Source organism: Trachemys scripta, chromosome 14 (genome assembly GCF_013100865.1).
Source record: "Trachemys scripta elegans isolate TJP31775 chromosome 14, CAS_Tse_1.0, whole genome shotgun sequence".
Taxonomy (NCBI): Eukaryota; Metazoa; Chordata; order Testudines; family Emydidae; genus Trachemys; species Trachemys scripta.
In genome coordinates this window covers 18,808,461-18,827,254 of record NC_048311.1, presented here as the reverse complement: position 1 = coordinate 18,827,254, position 18,794 = coordinate 18,808,461, and the positions used below count along the sequence as shown (strand labels likewise).

Below are 18,794 nucleotides of genomic sequence, written 5' to 3'. Positions count from 1 at the left end.
GCACAAGGAGGGTGGGATCCCAGGCATTACAATAATTCATTTGTAGTGGGAATACATAATAAAATACAACAGATTTCCTTCAGCTGTGCCCTTTGTGAAGATGTGCACAGGCTAGCTTGTTTGGCGGTGCAAATATTTTTAATTGCTCTTCCCTAGACGTCACGCCCAACAAAACCCAGGCTGGATGAGTCGTAACACCACGAGTGGTGACAGCTGTGGGAAAGGGACATGCTACGGGGCTCACAGAGCTGCTCCAAGGACAAAGCGGCTGCAAAAGTTGAAGCTAACAGCTAACTTACTGTTAGTATGCAGCTCACTGTGTGGTACCAACACTTCTCCCTCTGCCTTGCCAGTCTCAGGACCCAGGAGGAGCACTGGCGTCAAAGTGGCCCTATCTTGTGGGGTGCTGAGAACCCTCTACTCCCATTGCAGAGGACTCTCATCAGCACTGGGGATCAGGCCCAGCAAGGGACAATTTTAAAGACCTCCTCTCCCCTCCTGCTCCATTCTGATTGCAGGGGCCAGAAAAGGCCACTCTCAAGGTCCAGGAGCAGCCACAAATATGGAGTCTCCCTTGAATGCAGGTGTAAAGGTGTATCTGCACCAGGAGCACTCATATGGCCATCTTGAAAGCACTTTGTGGGTCATCCGATCAAGGAGCGGAACCAATACCATGTGACTTTGGAGACGGCACATAGAGTAAATTACGGAACAGTTCCTGTTCAAAGCAATAGTTCACCGTCCTCAATGCTTCACCTTTATACATGGCAGCAAATTAGTATGGGCTGGTCAGAAGCTGCTGCTGCTGTGAGTCTCAGACTAAGATGCTTCTTTGGAGACTGACTTCACCCCACTAAACATGCGTGCACAGAGATCTCAGCAAAGGGCCTCATCTTGCGGGCTGCTACCATGAGGCACTGAGAACCCTGCACCCATTCCAGACTTTGCAGAAACTCACTGTATGAGAAGAGAGACGCATAGCTGAACCCGAGAAAGGACAAATCCTCAGAGGGAAGGTGAGGACGTTGTCACAGAAAGTGACCCAAAGTGATAATACTCAAAGTAAGATCCACTGAATGGTCTCAGATGCCAAAGTGGAGCTTGCCGGAGCTCCCAGCAATACTTCACGAAGCAAGCCTGGGACTAGTCTCCCAAGGGAAGAGGTTGGGTATTTAAAAATGGACCAAGAAAAGCCTGATAAAATATCCTGCCCTGGCTGGAGAAGGGAAGGGAGTAGCTGGGATGACCTTATAAGTCTTCCTTGTTTCAAACGTCTCCGATTCTGTGAAAAGCAAAATCCAGTGGGGTGGATTGTCCCTCTCTCTCCCGCTTTGTCTTTTCATGGTCTCTGCCATCCCCCCAAGGGCAGCAAAATAAGGAACACCTAGCAACTGACGAGCCGCTTCCATCCCTTCCTCAGCATTACACCGCACTGTTGACCTTCTGCAGACAGCCGCCTGTCCTTAGTAATGTTGTTGTCTAGATTTCAGCAGCTCTGGCTTTGATTGATCAGAGGCTTTCTAAGAGGCGCGCCTCAAAGAGCAGAGGCCACCGCTGTGCTCTGAAGTAATTACCAGCCTCACAATGTGAAACCTGGTCATGTATAGTCATTTCGCCACCACAGGCAGCACATCCTGCTACACTGCATAATGGGCCTCGGCTTCACTCTGTCTTCATTAAAGCTGTGGGTATTGCCAGAGACCCAAACATCCCCTTGATGCATAAATCTAACTTTCCACTCAGTGCTCTGCAAGCTCTTAATTCTGACAGTATCTATTTTGGTTTTCTTGGAGGCACATGGCTCCTGCAGTGTCTTCTTGCAAAAGCCATTATAGCAATTACTTCAGTTCCGGGCATAAGTGATCTGGTCTCACGCTAAGAAACCCATATTCCTGTTTCCAAAAGTCTCACTGGAGCTATGGTTTCAGCTGGCACAGTTTAATTATTACTTGTACATTTCCAGTTGTTCAGTCCTCTCTCTCTCTGCGAACAGGGCTTGTCTGGGCTGGTTTTCACAAGCCATCAACACGCACCTCCATGCTGCCAGTGACACGGAGCTACAGCAACACAGCTCTGCAAATCATCCGACCAAAGGATGCCTCTTACTGCCTTTCCTGGGCTCGTCTCTTCCTCTTCTCAGCTCCCAGCCACGCAGCTGGCCTGCAGAGGTGCTCCCTGCCCTGGGAGGGGGCAAGCGAGACTGGGCAGGCAGCTTCTAGCCCTGTCTCCCCAGCCCAGCTCCAGTGAGAAGCTCCCCAACCCAGAGGAGCAGGTGTCACCCGCAGAAGGCCTGATCCAAAGCCCATTGGCAGCAATGGAAAGACTCCCATTCATGCTAATGGCCTTGGGATCAGGCCCTGAGAGATTTCTGGGAGGAAGAGCAGTGGGTGAGGACCCACCTAAGGTCAGACCTTTGGCACTGATTCCCCACAACTCTCGGACAGCCATAGGTGGGAATTGTGGATGAAGGGTGATCACGCAGGAGAGTGGGGGCAGTGAGCTCTGGGCCCCAGCTGAGATAGGCAAGGCAAGGATGCCAGGGTTTAGACAGAAAGGGGGGAGACGTTTGAGAAAGGCTAATAATGGGATAACAAATCAGGGGGGAGGGCTCCGGAAGGAAATCGAAATGAATGAAAGTTTCACGAGAAAGCTAGCAAGGGCAGCCATGACATTAACGTAGTTAGTACTGTTACAAAGCAGAAAAATCGAGATTATGTTTTATGACAGAGGTCCCCACCAAACTCAGGATTCTGTTGTGCTAGGTGCTGTACAAAACAGCCCCTGTCTCAAGAGCTTACACTCTAAATAGACAGGGTAGAAGTAGTAGTCTTCCTATTGTAAGAGGGATTAAGGGACTTGTCCACAATAGTAAGGGAATCTGTTGCAGAGCCAGTTTTTGACCGCAGATCTCTTCAGGGTCAGTCTAGGGCCTGATCCACAAGGCTCTCCTATTTCCCTAAAGAAAAGGTAAATGAAAAATAGACAATGGTTTTAAAATATAAAATGAAAGAAAGAATTGACTTGAAAAATAGAAATCGTGCAGATAAGAGTTAATTATAAAATAAAATTATTATTAATGATTAGCTGCAAAGATTAAATAAAGAAATAACTAGGGTTCTTATCCTACAATTGAAATCCATTGGGGCTGCATGCAGGATAGAGCCCCGCATGCATATTTGGCATCACTTCATGTAGCTCAGCGGTTTGAGCATTAGCTTGCTAAACCGAGGGTTATGAATGAGTTCAATCCTTGAAGGGTCATTTAGGGATCTGGGCCAAAAATCTGTCTGGGGATTGGTCCTGCTTTGAGCAAGGGGTTAGATCAGATGACCTCCTGAGGTCCCTTCTAACCCTGGTAGTCTATGATTATAATTGCCAGCACTGCCAACTCAGTCTGAGAGGCTGGCTCACACTTAATCAGCAAGAAAATATCTGAATATGAAATTTTGCTTGTTTGCTATCTCTTAATTACTGTTTGTCTGCTTGGTCTATTTCAATTGTAAGATTTTGGAGGTAGGGACAGTCTCCTACCATGTGCCCCTCCTAACACAGGGTCAGACCCTGATCCCGAATGGAGCCTTGGGCAGTACTGCAGTATAATATTAAATAATTCATAGAATATCTGGTTGGAAGGGACCTTAGGAGGTCATCTAGTCTAACCCCCTGCTCAAAGGGGACTAATCTGACAGATTTTTACCCCACTTCCCTAAATGGCCCCCTCAAGGATTAAACTCACAACCCTGGGTTTAGCAGGCCAATGCACAAACTACTGAGCTATCCCTCTCCCCCAATTATCCTAAACAGAAAGTAGTCTCCATGTTTCAGAGTGTAAGCTGTTCATTGCAGTGGTCAGGAAGGAATCTTGCCCTCTGTGACAATTTAGGGAGTTTGTCTGTACAACTTATGAATTCTGGCTGATACTGGGAAGTTGTTCTTATGAAAACTGCTGTATCATGGACTGCCTCTATGTCTGTGTTTATCCGCTCTGGGCTGACGGGGCCTGTAGCATGAACATCCCAGACTAGATACAATGGACAATAGTTAACCGTAGCCACTGTACTCTGACCCGTGAATAGATATGCTAAGAAGGTTTACTGGAGCAGGGAGGAGCCACTCCTCCTGTTTGTCGGTAGGGGGCTGGGGTTTGAAAAGTCAAAATTCTCAGCAGCAGGCCAAAGGAACCAGGTGTTGGTGGTGGGACGTATAAACTTGAAGGAAAGCCTCACAGGAAGCTTTGGGGCAGAAGAGGGGAGAAGAGACTGGCAGGCTTTTGTAGTGGGGACCCAGTTTAGCTGCAAGACTGAGCAAAGTCAAAGCAGGCGGAGGGGGTGGGGCAGAGGGCTCCATGGTTGAGAAGCCAGGCACTGCAGCAGAAGGACACTGGCCACCCCCGGAAGACTCTGACCCCTGCCCAAAGAATGCTCTGGGGCGGTGAGAAAAGCGAGGCAGGGACATGTGTGTAGGTTTTATGATTTTTGTTTAGATCTGTGCATTTCGTGGAAAGAGCTCTGGTGCCTTAGAATCCCGCACGGAGTCTGTCTGAGGGTTACGTGCAACACCTCTCGTGTGCCCCTTGCAGAGCTAACCGTGGACCCAGGACACCCGCACAGGTGGACTTCTGGGAGACGGTGTGTTTAAGCTACGGGAGGAAGAGTGGGGAGTGGGTGTGGGCCCGGGGCAATGCCTGGACTCTCTTCAGGCTCTGGAGGTTTAAAGCATGTGGGATGCAGCAGCTGATTCCCCCACACTTGTCTGGTGAGTGCCCAAAGGGGGGCCTTTGACTAGTTCTGTGACAGCCCCTCGCTAGCATCGCATCGCACAGCCGGCTAGGTGCAGTGGGCAAGCAGCTGGCCTTTCTCTGATGCATGCTGGAAGTCTCTGAGCAGCATGGGGAGTGTTGCTGATACAGCCCCTTTGCAGTGCAGCAGACAAAAATCATGCCTGTCACTCGCGCTGTGTTAATGTTGGTGGCATGCGTGCGAGGCTCCCTGTATAACTCTTCTCGCGCGCGCTGCTAGGCGTTTCTAGACCTGAGGCAATTGTTCATGAGGTTGATCTTACATCCTGCTAGTGCCTCTTAATAGTGCACACGCTGTAGTTGCCAGATGATGGTAACGCATGCGGCATGCACCCTTGCTCAGACTTGCATTTCTCAAGAGGCACACAACCGCCTGCCTGGGACTGAGGTTTGCCCTTTGACGGTCGCAATTTTCTCTGAATTCTTGATATCCTCAAACCACATCTGCTGCAATAAATGCTCAGTGGGGCCCTCACACTTGGCATCGGGTCCCAGATCATCAGGAACACACAAGTACTAGGGATCCTCCAGGATTTTTCAAACCCTCAAGGATGGGCAACATACCATAGACAGCTCCAGAGCTCAGACATCCTGTCTGATCCCTTGGTGCCCAAGGACCCTGGACAGTTACCCACATTCCAAGGCTGCATGTTTAACCCTAAAACATCAGCCAAGGTGGATGATTTGGCCTAGGAAGAGTGTCTTTTTCAGGCAGCCCGTACTTTGAAGGTTGAGAGATGTATGCTGTTTAATCAACATTGCCCATTGCTACCAATTGTATGAAACTCTTAGCTTCTGCCAAATCCACGAGGGATGTCCTTACCTTTCCGTGATTTTAACGAGCATTGTAGCTCAACACACAGGAGCACTTTGTAGCCCCCAGCAAAGATGTTGCTTGAATTTATAGACACCGAGAGCCACATTCTGCTCTTCGCAGCGACAGCCCAGCACCCCCATTAAACGGAGCAGTTTAACGGAGCAGAGAAGGTGGCCCACGTACCCTGTTCTAAATGAGGGATTCTCGTGGGCTGGTACAGATCAGTTCAGCTAAGGACGAGTCACATGCTGATCAATCGTTATCTTTCACATTTCATTTCTTAACTCTGCTGCTGCTGAATTGTCCTTTTGTGGCAAACTGTGAGTCTGAGAAATAGTCCCTGGGGGGTTCTCACAATTGTTCTGGTTCATCAGAATGTCTCTTAAAGAAGGAGCTTTGCAGTAGGGGAAACTTTCATAGACAGTAGATCAGAGTTAAAAGTAAATCATTATATCAAAGGTCTCAAAAGGGATGGGGAAGGAAGAAGAGAAGCATGCAACTTTAAAATAGCCTGTGTTCTTCCCCAGTGGGCACTTGTTTTGAAATGAAGCTGATTGGTTGACAGTTAAATTATTTGGATGCGTAATCTTGGGGTGGCAGCTTAAAACAGAAATGTTACATGTGACTGTTAGGGTAGGGGGTCTACCAGATAGGACACTGGGCTGGGAGTCAGGTGACCTGTGCTCTGCTCCCTGCTGGGCCACTGCCCTGTTCTGTGATACTGGGCACATGACTACACCTCTCTATGACTTTGTTTCCTCTCCCAACCTTATGTCTTGTCTACTGAGCTAGTAAACTCATGAGGCAGGAAATGTCTCTTATTCTGTGTGTGTCCAGCACCTAACACAATGGGGACCAGATCTCAATTGCAGTCCCTGTCTAGGTACTGCTGTAATACAGATAAATAAACCAGATTGATAATAAAAGTGGGGTCACACAACTTAATGGAAAGAGTGTCTCATGGAGGCCTCCCCCCAGTCACCTTCTCACAAACCACTTCTTCTCCCATTGGCCATCATTGAGACCCTCCTCCCTTATCATTCCACCATCATGCAGATCACCTGCCCTCCTATTGGCCATTACCGACACCCAATCCCCTCCCATTGGCCATCACTGACACCCACTTCCCTCCCATTGTCCATCACATTGACCCCCACTCCTGTTTGCCACCGTATAACATCCCCGAGGCAGTCGTACACAAGGAAAAAGGACAGCTAACAACACACTTAAGTATCTTCCAGTGCCGGTCAGCAGAGGAGGAGGCCACTGGTAGCGTGAGGCCAGCAGGTGTTCCACAAGCCACACTGTGCAAAGCGCTGGCCTAGTGAGACTCCCTGCTGCTGACTAACATCCACAGCGATCATTGCTGGGTGACCTGGGGCATTCGAGGTAAAACCGAACCGTGATTGTGTTTTGCTGTTTTCTGGCCTTTCCTGTTTTTAAGGGCCTTTCCCAAAGCTCACACAAAAGATCCACTTCCCGTACATACTTGTTAAACCATTAGAAAACAACAACCATTTAACCTTTCTCATGTTTTCATAAGCCTCCTGACCACGTCCGCTCATTACTAAAGCTGCTTGGTATTTAAACCCCAGACGCCTAATAATGCTAACAAGCCTAACACTCAGTGAGTGCTTTTCATGCTCAATGCCCTTTACAAGATGGGGGGGGAGGGCGGGAAATCCCGATGAACTGGCTCAGACAGAACGCCTGTTGAAAACAATGGGGTCTGATTCTCCATGTGTACTAACCTCTCTTTACGCTGCTCTGGTTTGTGTGGCAGAGCGGGCGTAGGAGAGAGAAGGGTGTAGAGACCACGGGGAGGAAGCTGTTCTGAGGTTGAGAAGTTAAACCCAGAGCTGTGCAAATTTGGGAGACGTCTCCCTGCAAGGTCAGAGACGGGGCGTTGAACTATGGAAAGTTAGTGAAGAAATGCCAGGGCCTTACACACACAATGACTACCTGGTTCAGTAGGAGATGGTACATCTTGCGATGGTTTTGACAGCTCTGTTGCTCGGTGCAACTTTCAAATTGGATGCGATCTTTGATTTGCTCTTTTGCTGCACGGAGCTAATGAAAGACTGAGTTTTTCACCAAAGCGTTTGAAGGGGCATCCAGCGGGCTCCAGCCTTTGCGTCTTAGCCCCACGAGCACGGAGCGCCTGTGTGTGTATCTTCTACATGGATGGTGAGGGCACATATGAACTGCGCCACTGCATGTGGCATAGGTTTGTGTGTGTTCTATGTGAACTGCGAACATGTGTTTGCATTCACGGTGTGTGTTATGTGCACTGAGTGCATGTGTTTGCATTCACGGTGTGTGTTATGTGCACTGAGTGCATGTGTTTGCATTCACGGTGTGTGTTTCTATGAGGAGTGCGTTTGCGTGTAGGATTTCCAAGGCCCCCCAGGGAGTTAGGCCTCCAGCCGCATTGACTTGCAATGGAAGCTGGCACCTTATTCTCTTTGGTATCTTTAAAACTCCCAGCCTATCTGCACGGTAGTGGGTACTGCCTGTGTGTGTGTATTGTGAGGATGTGTGTAATGTGTATGTGTTTCACTTTGCAAGGTTTCAGTTTGTGTTATTAACACAACAATATAGACCAGTGCTTTACAGAAATAAGAATAAATTGTGACCTACAAATACACCATCATGGAAACATCTACTACACAAAGCAAAATCTGTTGTAGTTACGTTGAGAGCTGTTGAATACTGTTCTGTCATCCTTTTTCATGCGCCTAGCTACTACATAGGGCTTTTCATCTACAGCTCTCAGAGTGCTTTATAAAGAAAGGATATCAGCAGACCTATTTTACAGATGGGAAGACTGAGGCAGAGAGCGGGGAAGTGATCAATCCACTGGGCCAACCTACTTCCCCATACAGCTGTGAGTAATCCCACTGAAGTTCAGATACTGAGATCTGTGGAACTGCTTGCCCCAGTAAGGTGCTATTCAGTGTTGTCCCCGGGGGCGCTGGAACAATTTTTATAGTGGGGGGTGCTGAGAGCCATTGAACCAAACTGTAAACCCTGTCTATGATGGAAACCACTTCAAGCCAGGAGGTGTGGCAGCACCCTCAGCAACCCTAGTTCCAGCACCTATGGTTGTCCAAGGCACAGCTGGGTCCTAAGTTAGATTCAACTCGTGCTCTGTTAAGAGTTAAGCATATAGTTAGATAATAATAATGTTAAATGCAGAGACCTCTGGTTTCTCAGGGGAGGATGATGCGTGAGATGAAGATCTTGTGTTTCCTTAGGCGGGAGGTTCCCTAGCAAAGGAAACTGTCAATTATTTAAATACTTTTAACCACACAACTTTTATTCCCACAGTCTAGGGATGACTTAGTCAAATGGCGTTATTATTGTTCTATTCCTGTAGCGCCTGGGGACCCCAGCCAAGACTGGAACCTTCCTGTCCTGAAAGAAGGATCAGAGAGGAAGGATGGTCCAGTGGTTAGGCCACCAGCCTAGGACGCGAGAGTCCCATTCCTTGCTCTGCCACAGACTTCTTGTGTGACCAGGGGCAAGTCACTTACCCTCTCTGTGCCTCGGTTCAAGCAGGATAACTGCCCTGCCCTACCTTGCAGGGATGTTGGGAGGATAAATTCACTAAAGATTGTGAGGCACTCAGCTACTCCGGGGTTCAGACTAGCAGAGTACCAGATGTGCAGTTAGGCACTGCACACGTGCACAGTAAGAGAGAGCCCCTGCTCTGAAGAATTTACAGTCTAAAGAGACAAGACACACAATCGGTGGGAGGGGAAACTGAGGCACAGGGGGTGACTTGCTCATGGCCACACAGCAGGCCAGCGCAGAGCCACAAACAGATACCCAAATCCTTTGAGTTGCCACTGACCCACTGTCTCTTACCAGGGTGCTCTGTTCCATTCTCTCCCAATACCTGAACAGGCCTGTGTACCACCCCCTGCACCAGGCAGTTATGATCCAGGGAAAGTTTCTTTCATTTAAAGACAAGTAGGGTTTATGCCCTGAAGCATGAGGGTTTTGTTTAAGTCTGACCATTATAAAATACAGGTCACAGGCAGGCGAGAGGAGCAGATAGCGTGTGCTGGAATCAAAGGGACATAGACCAAGGAGGAGAGAGAGGAGGGAACTGTTCCTTGCAACAGGACTGGATTCAGTGGTGCCTTAGCTGGGGTTTTGGCCCCTCTCTTCCAGGTAAGCAGGACTTTTGCGCATATGCAGCGCTCCAGAAAATACCCTGGCTCCGAGTAACCTCATCCTCTTTCAATGGGAAACGAACCCACCCACAATCTGCTACCGCGGGGCAAAGGGGCAGCTGTCTGGTGGTGCAATGTGATTGATCAGAATGCCTGCCCGGTGGCATGCACTGTGCATTTCCCTGTGGGCTGTTTGAGTCTGTTTGCTGATACAGCATGCAGTTTCACTGCACAATGCAGCTGTACATATCCCCGTTGCCATGTGTTTGTGTATCTTGCCTCTCTTTGTGTATGATACGTGCTTATCTTTGCTGTGTGATCTTGGATTTCCTGTCCTGTAGGCCTGCTCCTGCTCTTGTTGAAATCAACAGCAAAGCTCCCATTGACTTCAATGGGCAAAGGATCAGGCCCTATATTTATCAGCATTATTTATTTCCAAGGGTGCAATGTGCTAAGCTCTTTCCAAATGGAAAAAATAAGGCACCAGCCCTGCCCTGACCAGCTCACAATCTAAAGGCAGAGAATTGAATGGAAAGGGTACAACATATCCACAGGCATGTTAAGAAATGCCTAAATACATACGGATAAACTTTAAATAGGCCATGAAGACAATTCCTGAGTTACTTCTCAAACCTGACATTGACAGTCAACAAGTAGAGTTGCTCATTTTTGCTCTGGCCTAGTGGTTCAAGCATATGGCTTGTGGTTAAAAGACCTGAGTCAGCCTCTCTTCCTTACTTCTGCCACTGACTTGCTGGATGACCTTGTGCAAGTCACTTTGCGCCTCAGTTTCCTGATGACACTACCCCTCCTTTGCAACTCCCTTTGAGACCTGTAGGTGAAAGGGGCTATCTCATTGCAAAGCATACGATGCCTATGGTATATCGGTGGATTGTGGCTGCGTGTGTCGGGCAGACGTGATTGTTTTCCCACGCACACAGAGCGATAAGCCTGTCTGCGGGTGGTCAGCAAACCGAATGAGAAAGTGACCTGTGTCGTTGCTGAGCTGCCGCATCATTTATAAGAAAGTAAAAGCAGCGTGTGATTCCATCTCCTTTTCCCTTCCTGTGCCTCCCCACAGCCTCTGCTCATGACCTAGTTCTCCTGGCGGGAGCTATTGCTGATGCCAGCTGTGAAATGTAAAGGCATGCAGGAGCCGGCTGGGCAGGAGCTGTTCTCACAGGTACTGACAATTCAAACCAGGGCTGGCCTGTTTCTGCACTGCCCGCGTTTCCCCAGAGAGCTCTGGAGTGAACTCAGGGAGGATGGTGGGGAGCGATGCAGAGTGAATCCCTTCCCAGCAAAGGAGGGTTTACGTGCAGTTTCAGAGCTTCTTGATCCAGCCTCACTCTTCAGAGGCAAGCCTGTGCTCTGCTGTTCCCCTGTGACCGGGGCTGCCTCTCTTCCTGCTCACTTCTTGGCATTCACGGGGCAAGTGGCTTATGGCTGTGCTTCAGCACCCCTCCCTCCGTGGTCTCAGTGGCAGTGGAGCAGCGAGTCACCTGCAGTGTGTCATGTCACTGTGACAACATGAGCTGCTGCTTTTGCCCCAGGGGAAAGGATGGGTCACTTGTCTACTGCCTCATCCTTTTCTAAATGCCTCTTGCCTTCGCCTCCACCCGCAGGACTCCTGATGAGAAATGCAATGATCTCAGCTGGAGTTTAAGAACATACCAATGGTCCGTCTAGCCCAGCTGCCTGTACTTGGGTAAATCCCAGGTGCTAAGTGTTAGCTAACAAATTCTCCCGTCTCCATGGGAGTCCTCACTCCTGCCCGGCACTGGCGCCGGTTTTGCGAGGTGGCGCTTTCCTCTTGGCACAATGACAGGGAAATCCCAGAATGCAGTGGTCTTTAGAAACCAGCCTGGAACAGAAACCACCCCGAGCATTGGGGAAGTTCAGCTCCAGGTCGGAACTTTGCAGCCAGGGCCCCTTTGCCAGCTGTGCTTCACACCCTCTCCTGTTCCCGGTTCTGTCTGGTTTTCGGTCTGTTGTGTAACACCCCAGACCACACATGCCAGCTGGCCACTGCTTTTCCCGCTGGAATTGCTGCATCTACTTGGGAAATAACTTTGTTTTAGCACCTCTACTCCAAGAGAGATAAGCTGGGCTCCCCAGTGCATTTGTCTGCTATTGGCTTCACCTTGCACCCTCTTCCACCATCCTGTTATGTAGGCTACAGCCCCTTCCTGCCCCCTCAACCTGTACATGACCTGCATTGTGCACACATGCTTCCCGGCATCGATACTAGCCATTCTCTGCTGTGTTCTGGCTCATCCCCATCCCATGCGTCACTTACACCCTCCCTGCAATTACTGATGGATTGGATCTATTCTGTCTTCGTGCAGTTCAAGTCAGACAGGAATCCAGGGTGTTTACCATGCTAATCTGCCCAGAATAGGCTGTGGGGTACCACTTCCACCACTCGTCCATAGCTGCTCCCCTCCCCCTGTACCAAAGAACTGACACACACACACACCCATCCCGCATGCACACAACACCACCCAGCAGGTTTCCTAGAGGCAGGGGCAGATGTCCAAGGAGACAGCCCTAAGTCAGGAACGTGGCAAGAGCCTGCTTTCAGCAGAGATGTGCTCAAGCAACCGGGCTCTGATTACCCCAGCTCCATCTCTAACGATCAGAAAAGTCGCACTAAATATCCAGTCTGGTTCCCCCTGTGACTGGCACAGCTGGAAGGGCTGTGCACTTGTAAGCAAGCAGGTCGCTGCAGCCAGTCATGTCGGGCACTAGCGTAGGCCAACAGAGCACTCTTTCAGTGCTTCATTTCACATTGGGAGGAAGAACGATCAGCCCCAAGAAAGCCTCAGGGAAATTCCCAGCTTCAGGTTTGAGGCCCCTCTTCACAGACCAGATCCTCAGCAATTCCACTTGCCCCAACTCGTGGCTCAGAAGACTAATAAAAGATGGACCTAATAGTGTCCAGATCTCAGGTCCTGTTTGGATTCAAGTGAGGCCTAAGCCAAACTCTGACCCAGCGTTTTGGGGGGCTGGGGCTTGGCCCATTTTAGAAAGGGGAAGGGAGAGGCAGCTGCATGATTTAGATCTGGAGGTGATCTTCCCCAGGGAGAGGGAACAGGGAGGGTTTGGTTTAGACTGACAGTTGGAAGTCCTGGAGTGAAATTCTGGCCCCATTGAAGTCAATGGCAAAACTCCAACTGACTTCAATGGAGCCAAGATCTCACCCCTGATGTTTACCTAAACTCGCTAAACCTCTTGAGTTTATGAACTCGGGCAGGAGATCTCCCAGGAATGGGCTTTCTGAGCAGTGACTAAACCTAAATATTTCCGTCTCAAACCATGTCCAGCTCTAAGAGTAGGGAGAGGTTCAGGGAGGGCTGTGGGATGGGGCCGTCTTTGTATTTTATCCAAACCGGTTCCCTGCAGAGGAATGCTGTGAGCAAATCCTGTAGTAATTCCTATAAGTCAAACAAGGGGAAAGCCAAGAAGGGTCGTCTGCACATCGGAGGCGGTTTCTGCTACCTCTGCAGTTCCCCTAAGCTCAAAGGAAACTTTGCAATTATTACTAGTGAGAAATGCATCAGTCCAAGTGTTTCTTATAACACAGGTCAGTCCCAAGGCCACGACCTGCTAATCTCAAGGAACAACGTTTGCAGCCAGATTTCAAACAGCCAGCTTTCTCCATCTGGGGTTTTGTCCTGGACCATTATAAGGGAAGGAGAGCATTGGCCAAATATGCATCTGGATTCAGCTTTCTCCCAGCAGTCATGGGGGGTTGGAGCTGGAGGCTGAGGTTCAGGTCCATCCTTAAACATTTTTGCTCAAATCAAGTGGAAACTGGTCATTGCTTCTATCTGCAGGGCGTTAGTTTAGATCACCTTGAGGTCCCATCTAACCCTATGATTCTACAGCCCCATCTTCCCCTCCCCAGCTCCTTCTATGGTTCTTCTGCGCATTCCTTTAAACCTAAGGCCTGATTCCCCTCCCACCTACACCAAAGGTGCACTTGGGTAACTCCACTGACTTCAGCAGCACTATTTCTGATTTACATTGGTGTGAGCGAGATGAGACTCGGTCCTGGAGTCTGTGCTGCCCGTCCGGGCGTACCCAGAGAGTTCAGAAGCACAAAACAAGATAAACATTCAATAACAGTTAAAGGTTCTTTGAAAGAAAACAAATCCTTCTATTTTAGAATGAGAAACCCCAGTAGCAACCTGCCCCTTTCTTACCCCTGGACAGACACACGTCATTCCCTTTACCTGCAGGTCTGTGCAAATACACAATACGGTGCTGTAAGGTAGTTTCCATATCCTAATCCCAATGCAATAATACTTCATTCCTCCCATGCTCATTACCAATTGCCACATGCCCCCCCCCCCTGCTTATGACCTTCGTACCAGCCTTAGCAGGCAACTTCAGCATTATCCTTTATACCAATGCTGTCGTCCAACAAACAGATGGTGCCGTCAGAGACCGATCTGTTTTGGTTTCATCCTGGCTTGTAAGTTGCATTATTTCACCCACAAACCTAGTACATATAATTCCATCAGCAGGAATGTGAGTAGAAACCACTGAGCAGAAAACGGTACAGCAATCCCCTCCTTCTACACCCTCCCTACCCCTGCCAACACTGCACACAGGGTATAAGGTGACCTTTCCCATTGAAATACCGATTCCCACAAACTACATTATAAGGGTCTCCCCCACTCCCCAACATGTTGAAATCAGAGAAGTGCTGTGAAATTGTCCATGATCAGAGCCAATAGGGACTGAGAATGGTTCCTGTCTATCTGTCACTCATTTCATTTCATTTTCTTTCTTTCTTTCTTTTTTTTTTGTTTGTCTCTTTTTTTGAAAATACCTGATCAGTATGGAGACCCCAACATCCTCGCAGTTCATGTACACTCTGCTCCAGGTCTCTTGAATCACCTTTTTCTCGGCATCTGACAGCTCTTCGCTCCTTTCCCATCTCTCAATCTCCATTTCTCCCTGGACTTTCTCCATGAAAAACAGCCGGCACAATCCTCCAGGAAGCCAGGAGGAGATAAAGAGAGATGTGTGTGTATGTGTATCCTCTGAGAAAAGAAAAAGGTGTTTGTTTGGAGGTGGTGTGGATGAGATTGTCGCTGTCTATATCTGTATCTATTTATCTATATATATATGTAGAAGTGTGTGTGTGTGTGTGTGTGTGTGTGTGTGATTAAAAATATATCCAAGAGGTATAATGCATGTGATTAGATTTCAAATCTTCTAGTGCTGTCCATTGCTGTAGTTTGCTTCAGCTCAGTGTGTGCATGTATGACTCTGACTCTGATGGGAAACTGACTAAAAGTAAAATATTCAAAGGCATTGCAAGACCAGCCTCTTTACCAATGTGTGAACGTGAGCTCACTTTCTCTCCCTCTCTCTCCTCCTCTCTCTCTCTCTCACTCTCTCTCTCTCTCTCTTTGAACAGGGAGAGATGAAAAAGAGGTTCTGTGGAACATCAGGAGCGTCTGCTTAGGGGATTTTATGACTACAGGTCTTTTTTCAACCCTTGTAAACAACTCTGAGGAAATGCAGCATCCAAAGTGAGCGGTTAAACTTATCCCAACAACTGGCTTAGCCTTTTCCATTTCTTCTCTCTCTTGTGTTATCTAATGTTGCAGGAGATTGTGTTTTGAAGGGGAAAATCCCCGCTTGCTTCCGATTTCTAGTCTGTGTGTTTGAGGCGGCGGGTGGAAGGCAAAGGAGAGAAATACCTATTAAATCACTGCTTAATTTCAACATGAACTAAATTATTTTCTGTCCCAAGGGGATGTTTTTAATGATAAGAATTTGCTTTGTCTTCCTTTCTCCAAACACAGTGGTAGAGGAATGTGGGCTTACGGCACTCCTGGAGAAAGCATACTGGTGTATTTTTATTAATTAGGGTTAATAATTTTGTAATGGAGATTGCATTGGTCAGATATTCCCATCCCACCTCTCAGGTAGCACTTTGGCAGGCAGGGAAGGAGACTGAATTAGAGGAAAAGAGAAACACTTGTGTTGTGGGTTTGGTTTTTTTTTTTTACCCAAATGACATTTCAAACTAATTGAAAATCAGGAATACTGTACCTGCAGCACAGACATTTGCATAGATAGAGAGAAAATCCTACAGGGACCTGTAATAACAGACAATACCCAGATGGGGATTGGAGACAGAGAAATAGACAGACTGAAAAAGTGTGTAAATATATCAGTCTCTCTCTCTCTTCTCCTTCATCTGTTTGCCTGTCTGTGTGTACTCTTGTAGGGAGAGAGATCGATCAGACAGACTGATGGACAGGTCAGTGCTATAGCTGGAGAGGTAGATGCAGCAGACAGACAGACTGAATCAGTGTGAAAGACTGGCCCACCGGTGCTACAGGAGGATAGCCACACAGTGCGGTCTGATTTGTTTTCTGAAGCCAGGTCCATGCTGAGCACAGCAGGCTGCTGGAGCACATGTTGTACAGTTCAAGATGACACTGTCTCTTTAAAAACGTGGAGCTTGGCCCTGCTACTATCCAATCAGCATTTTAATTTAATTGTCACATGTCATTGCAATATTGTTTTGCAAAGTAGGTACAGTTAGTATTGTGTGTGAAATATACGTACAGCACAGGTCAGTACTTTCAGGGCCTGATTCATCCCCTTATGAGCCCAATCCAGCTCCCAGTGTAGCCAATGGGAGTCTTTCCATTCATTTCATTAGGAGTTAGATCAGCTCATGTGGTGTCATATATATACCTATACATATAGATAGATATAGAGATAGATAGATAGCTATATGTGCAAAGTAGATACCAAATGAGGGGAAGGGTGTTCCACCGGTTAGCATGCTAGCTGGAGACCTGGCTTCAGTTCCTGTCTCTGCCACTGACTCTCTGTGTGACCTTGGGAGAGTCACTTGGCCACTCTGTGCCTCAGTTTCCCATCTGCAAAATGGGGAGAAGAGCACTGCTCTCCCTGATAGGCCTGAAGGGCCTATGGTCTAAACCAGGCAGAGTAGACAGTGCACAACAGGAAGCCCAGAGGAGGGAATGGCCAGTCATTTGTGGACTCTTTTCTTGTGGGCATTGCATGAGAAGTGAGTCCTTTGGAGGGGACTGAGAGAGGGAGTGGTGACTTGGTGGGCTGGGCTAGGGAAGGGGCTCTTTGGGTTGGGAAAAGGGCAGCCTGGACAAAGACATGAGAATGACCTGGAAAGAAACAAACAGGTGAGGCCTCCAGGCTGGCACCACTGGCAGAGCAAAGAAAGTGGAGGTGATATGATGACAGGTGAGGCCAGAGAGGGGCCAGTCGGATGGGAGAGTTGTTCCAAATATGTGTGCTTGTATTTGTGTGAGGGTTTGAAACTACTTGTGGGGGAGGGGTTCCCTTGGTTTTCTTTGCAGCCATTTCACTTCCCTTCTTTGCTTTTCCTTGTTCCATTTAGGTTTGGTCACTTTCCCTCCTGCATCATTTATCTTCCTATTCCCTTGTCTCATTCACTCTCTCCTCTGCATTTTTTAGGGAGGCCCCGTCTCTCTCTGTCTCTCTGTCCGCCCCGCCATTCTCCATTTCAGTCACTCTAGTCCCCTCTCCTTGGCAGTCCCTCTTTTCTGCCTCTCTGCTCTCTCTCCCATCGTCACATCCGGCCCCCCTCTGAACCAGAGCACGCTCTGCCAACCATTCCGCCACGCCTGCCTCTGTAGTGGCCTGGAGATGACAGGATGCTGACCTGCCAGCAGTCAGAGAGCAAAGAGAGCAGAATCTTGTCAGTTTCAAGCTGCTTTGCTTCATTTCAGCACAGCCGTACAAGATCAAGTGCGTTCTAGGACATTCTCCATGTTCCCCGCCGCAGGAGGTGCTGAAGCAATGCTGCCATGCATCATCCATTGCTCCTCCCCAGCCCATATTCCCTCTCCAATTCCCCAGCTTTAATGTTCTAGCCTTTCTCTCTTCCCTTTTCTGCAATAGCTCCATTGCCTCTTCCACTGCCTTTGCTCTCCTATGTTGCCTCTTCTGTTCCATGGATATGCTAGGTGCAGTGTGAAATTTACTCGGCTCCTGGTCTCAGAGGGGGAAGTAAGCTCAAACCAAGACTTCCTCCAACTCCCAACAGCTTTGAGTCTGCCCATTAGATATTCCTGTGCATTGCTGCCCAGTTTGATTTAACTCTAGTTCTCAGTTTAACCTTCTAGTTTAACCTTTAATTCTAGTTCTCAGGATGAAACACTTCTCTTGTGGATGCTGCAGTCCTGACTGCAGTGCCATCCCTTGCTCTTCCCTTGTAACTTCTTGCCGCTGGCTGTCATGTCCCAGGTCCCTGTATGGAAGTGTAGGGCCATTCTCCTGACTCACCCTGACAGCCAGAACAGGGGAGTCTCATTAGCGCCATTAAAGATAGAGAGTCTCTTTGAGGTGAGAGAGAATTCAAGGGGTGGGGGACAATTGGTTGCGGAGGGATAAATCCTACCAGCCCTCTCTGGAAAGAGTTTTGGAGCTCGTGTCTGTATGTACAACCCTGTCTTAGGCCTGCGTTACTGTAATTCAGAATCAAGTCAATCCTCAGGAAAGGGGGTGGGGGGTGTTTGAGGACTCTCCACTGTGTGCATGGTGTGTTAGGCATGCTGTGTGAATGCAACCCCCTATCGGAATCAGCGTGCCTGAAGAGTGTTTCGGGAGGAGGGGGCAGCCTTTTGTGTGTGGAGGAGGGTAGGCTTCCCAATCCCAGGGCCCATCTCAGTCCTACTTCCCACCCTAGATGGTGCTTGTGTTCTCTGGATGGAAAAAACGCTGCTCAGTGTCCCTGCTCTTCTTCCTCTGGGATCTTTCACCTTGTCTCCTCTAATGCAGCTGAGACTAAGCCCTCTGGCTCCTAGAACGGATTGCACGCATTACCCACGGTGCTTTGCAGTGCAATTTCGCTCTCTCTTGAATATACCCCTGCTGTTGATTGGGAAGGCCTGGGGTGAAAAGAAATTAACAAGACTTTAGGAAATGAGAGAGGTTTTAAGGAGCTCTCGCCACAGCC

The 18,794-nt window shown here is 48.6% G+C and overlaps 1 protein-coding gene and 1 long non-coding RNA gene across 3 annotated transcripts in view; one reads left to right on the top strand and one right to left on the bottom strand.

Annotated features, from left to right (window-relative positions):
* CYGB (cytoglobin) overlaps nt 1-15,203 on the bottom strand; it is a 26,441-nt gene extending 11,238 nt beyond the window's left edge. The window contains exon 1 of the mRNA XM_034790442.1: nt 14,637-15,203. Within this exon, the coding sequence (XP_034646333.1) occupies nt 14,637-14,779 (143 nt within the window). The 5' untranslated portion in view covers nt 14,780-15,203. The remainder of the gene's footprint in view (nt 1-14,636) is intronic.
* Nucleotides 9,667-18,794, top strand: part of LOC117887734 — a 24,883-nt gene continuing 15,755 nt past the window's right edge. Inside the window, exon 1 of one of the 2 annotated variants that reach the window (XR_004648193.1) lies at nt 9,667-9,794. This is a non-coding gene — a long non-coding RNA (uncharacterized LOC117887734). Of the gene's footprint in view, nt 9,795-15,222; nt 15,346-18,794 lie in introns of those variants that run through there. The other variant, XR_004648192.1, reaches the window with a different exon arrangement.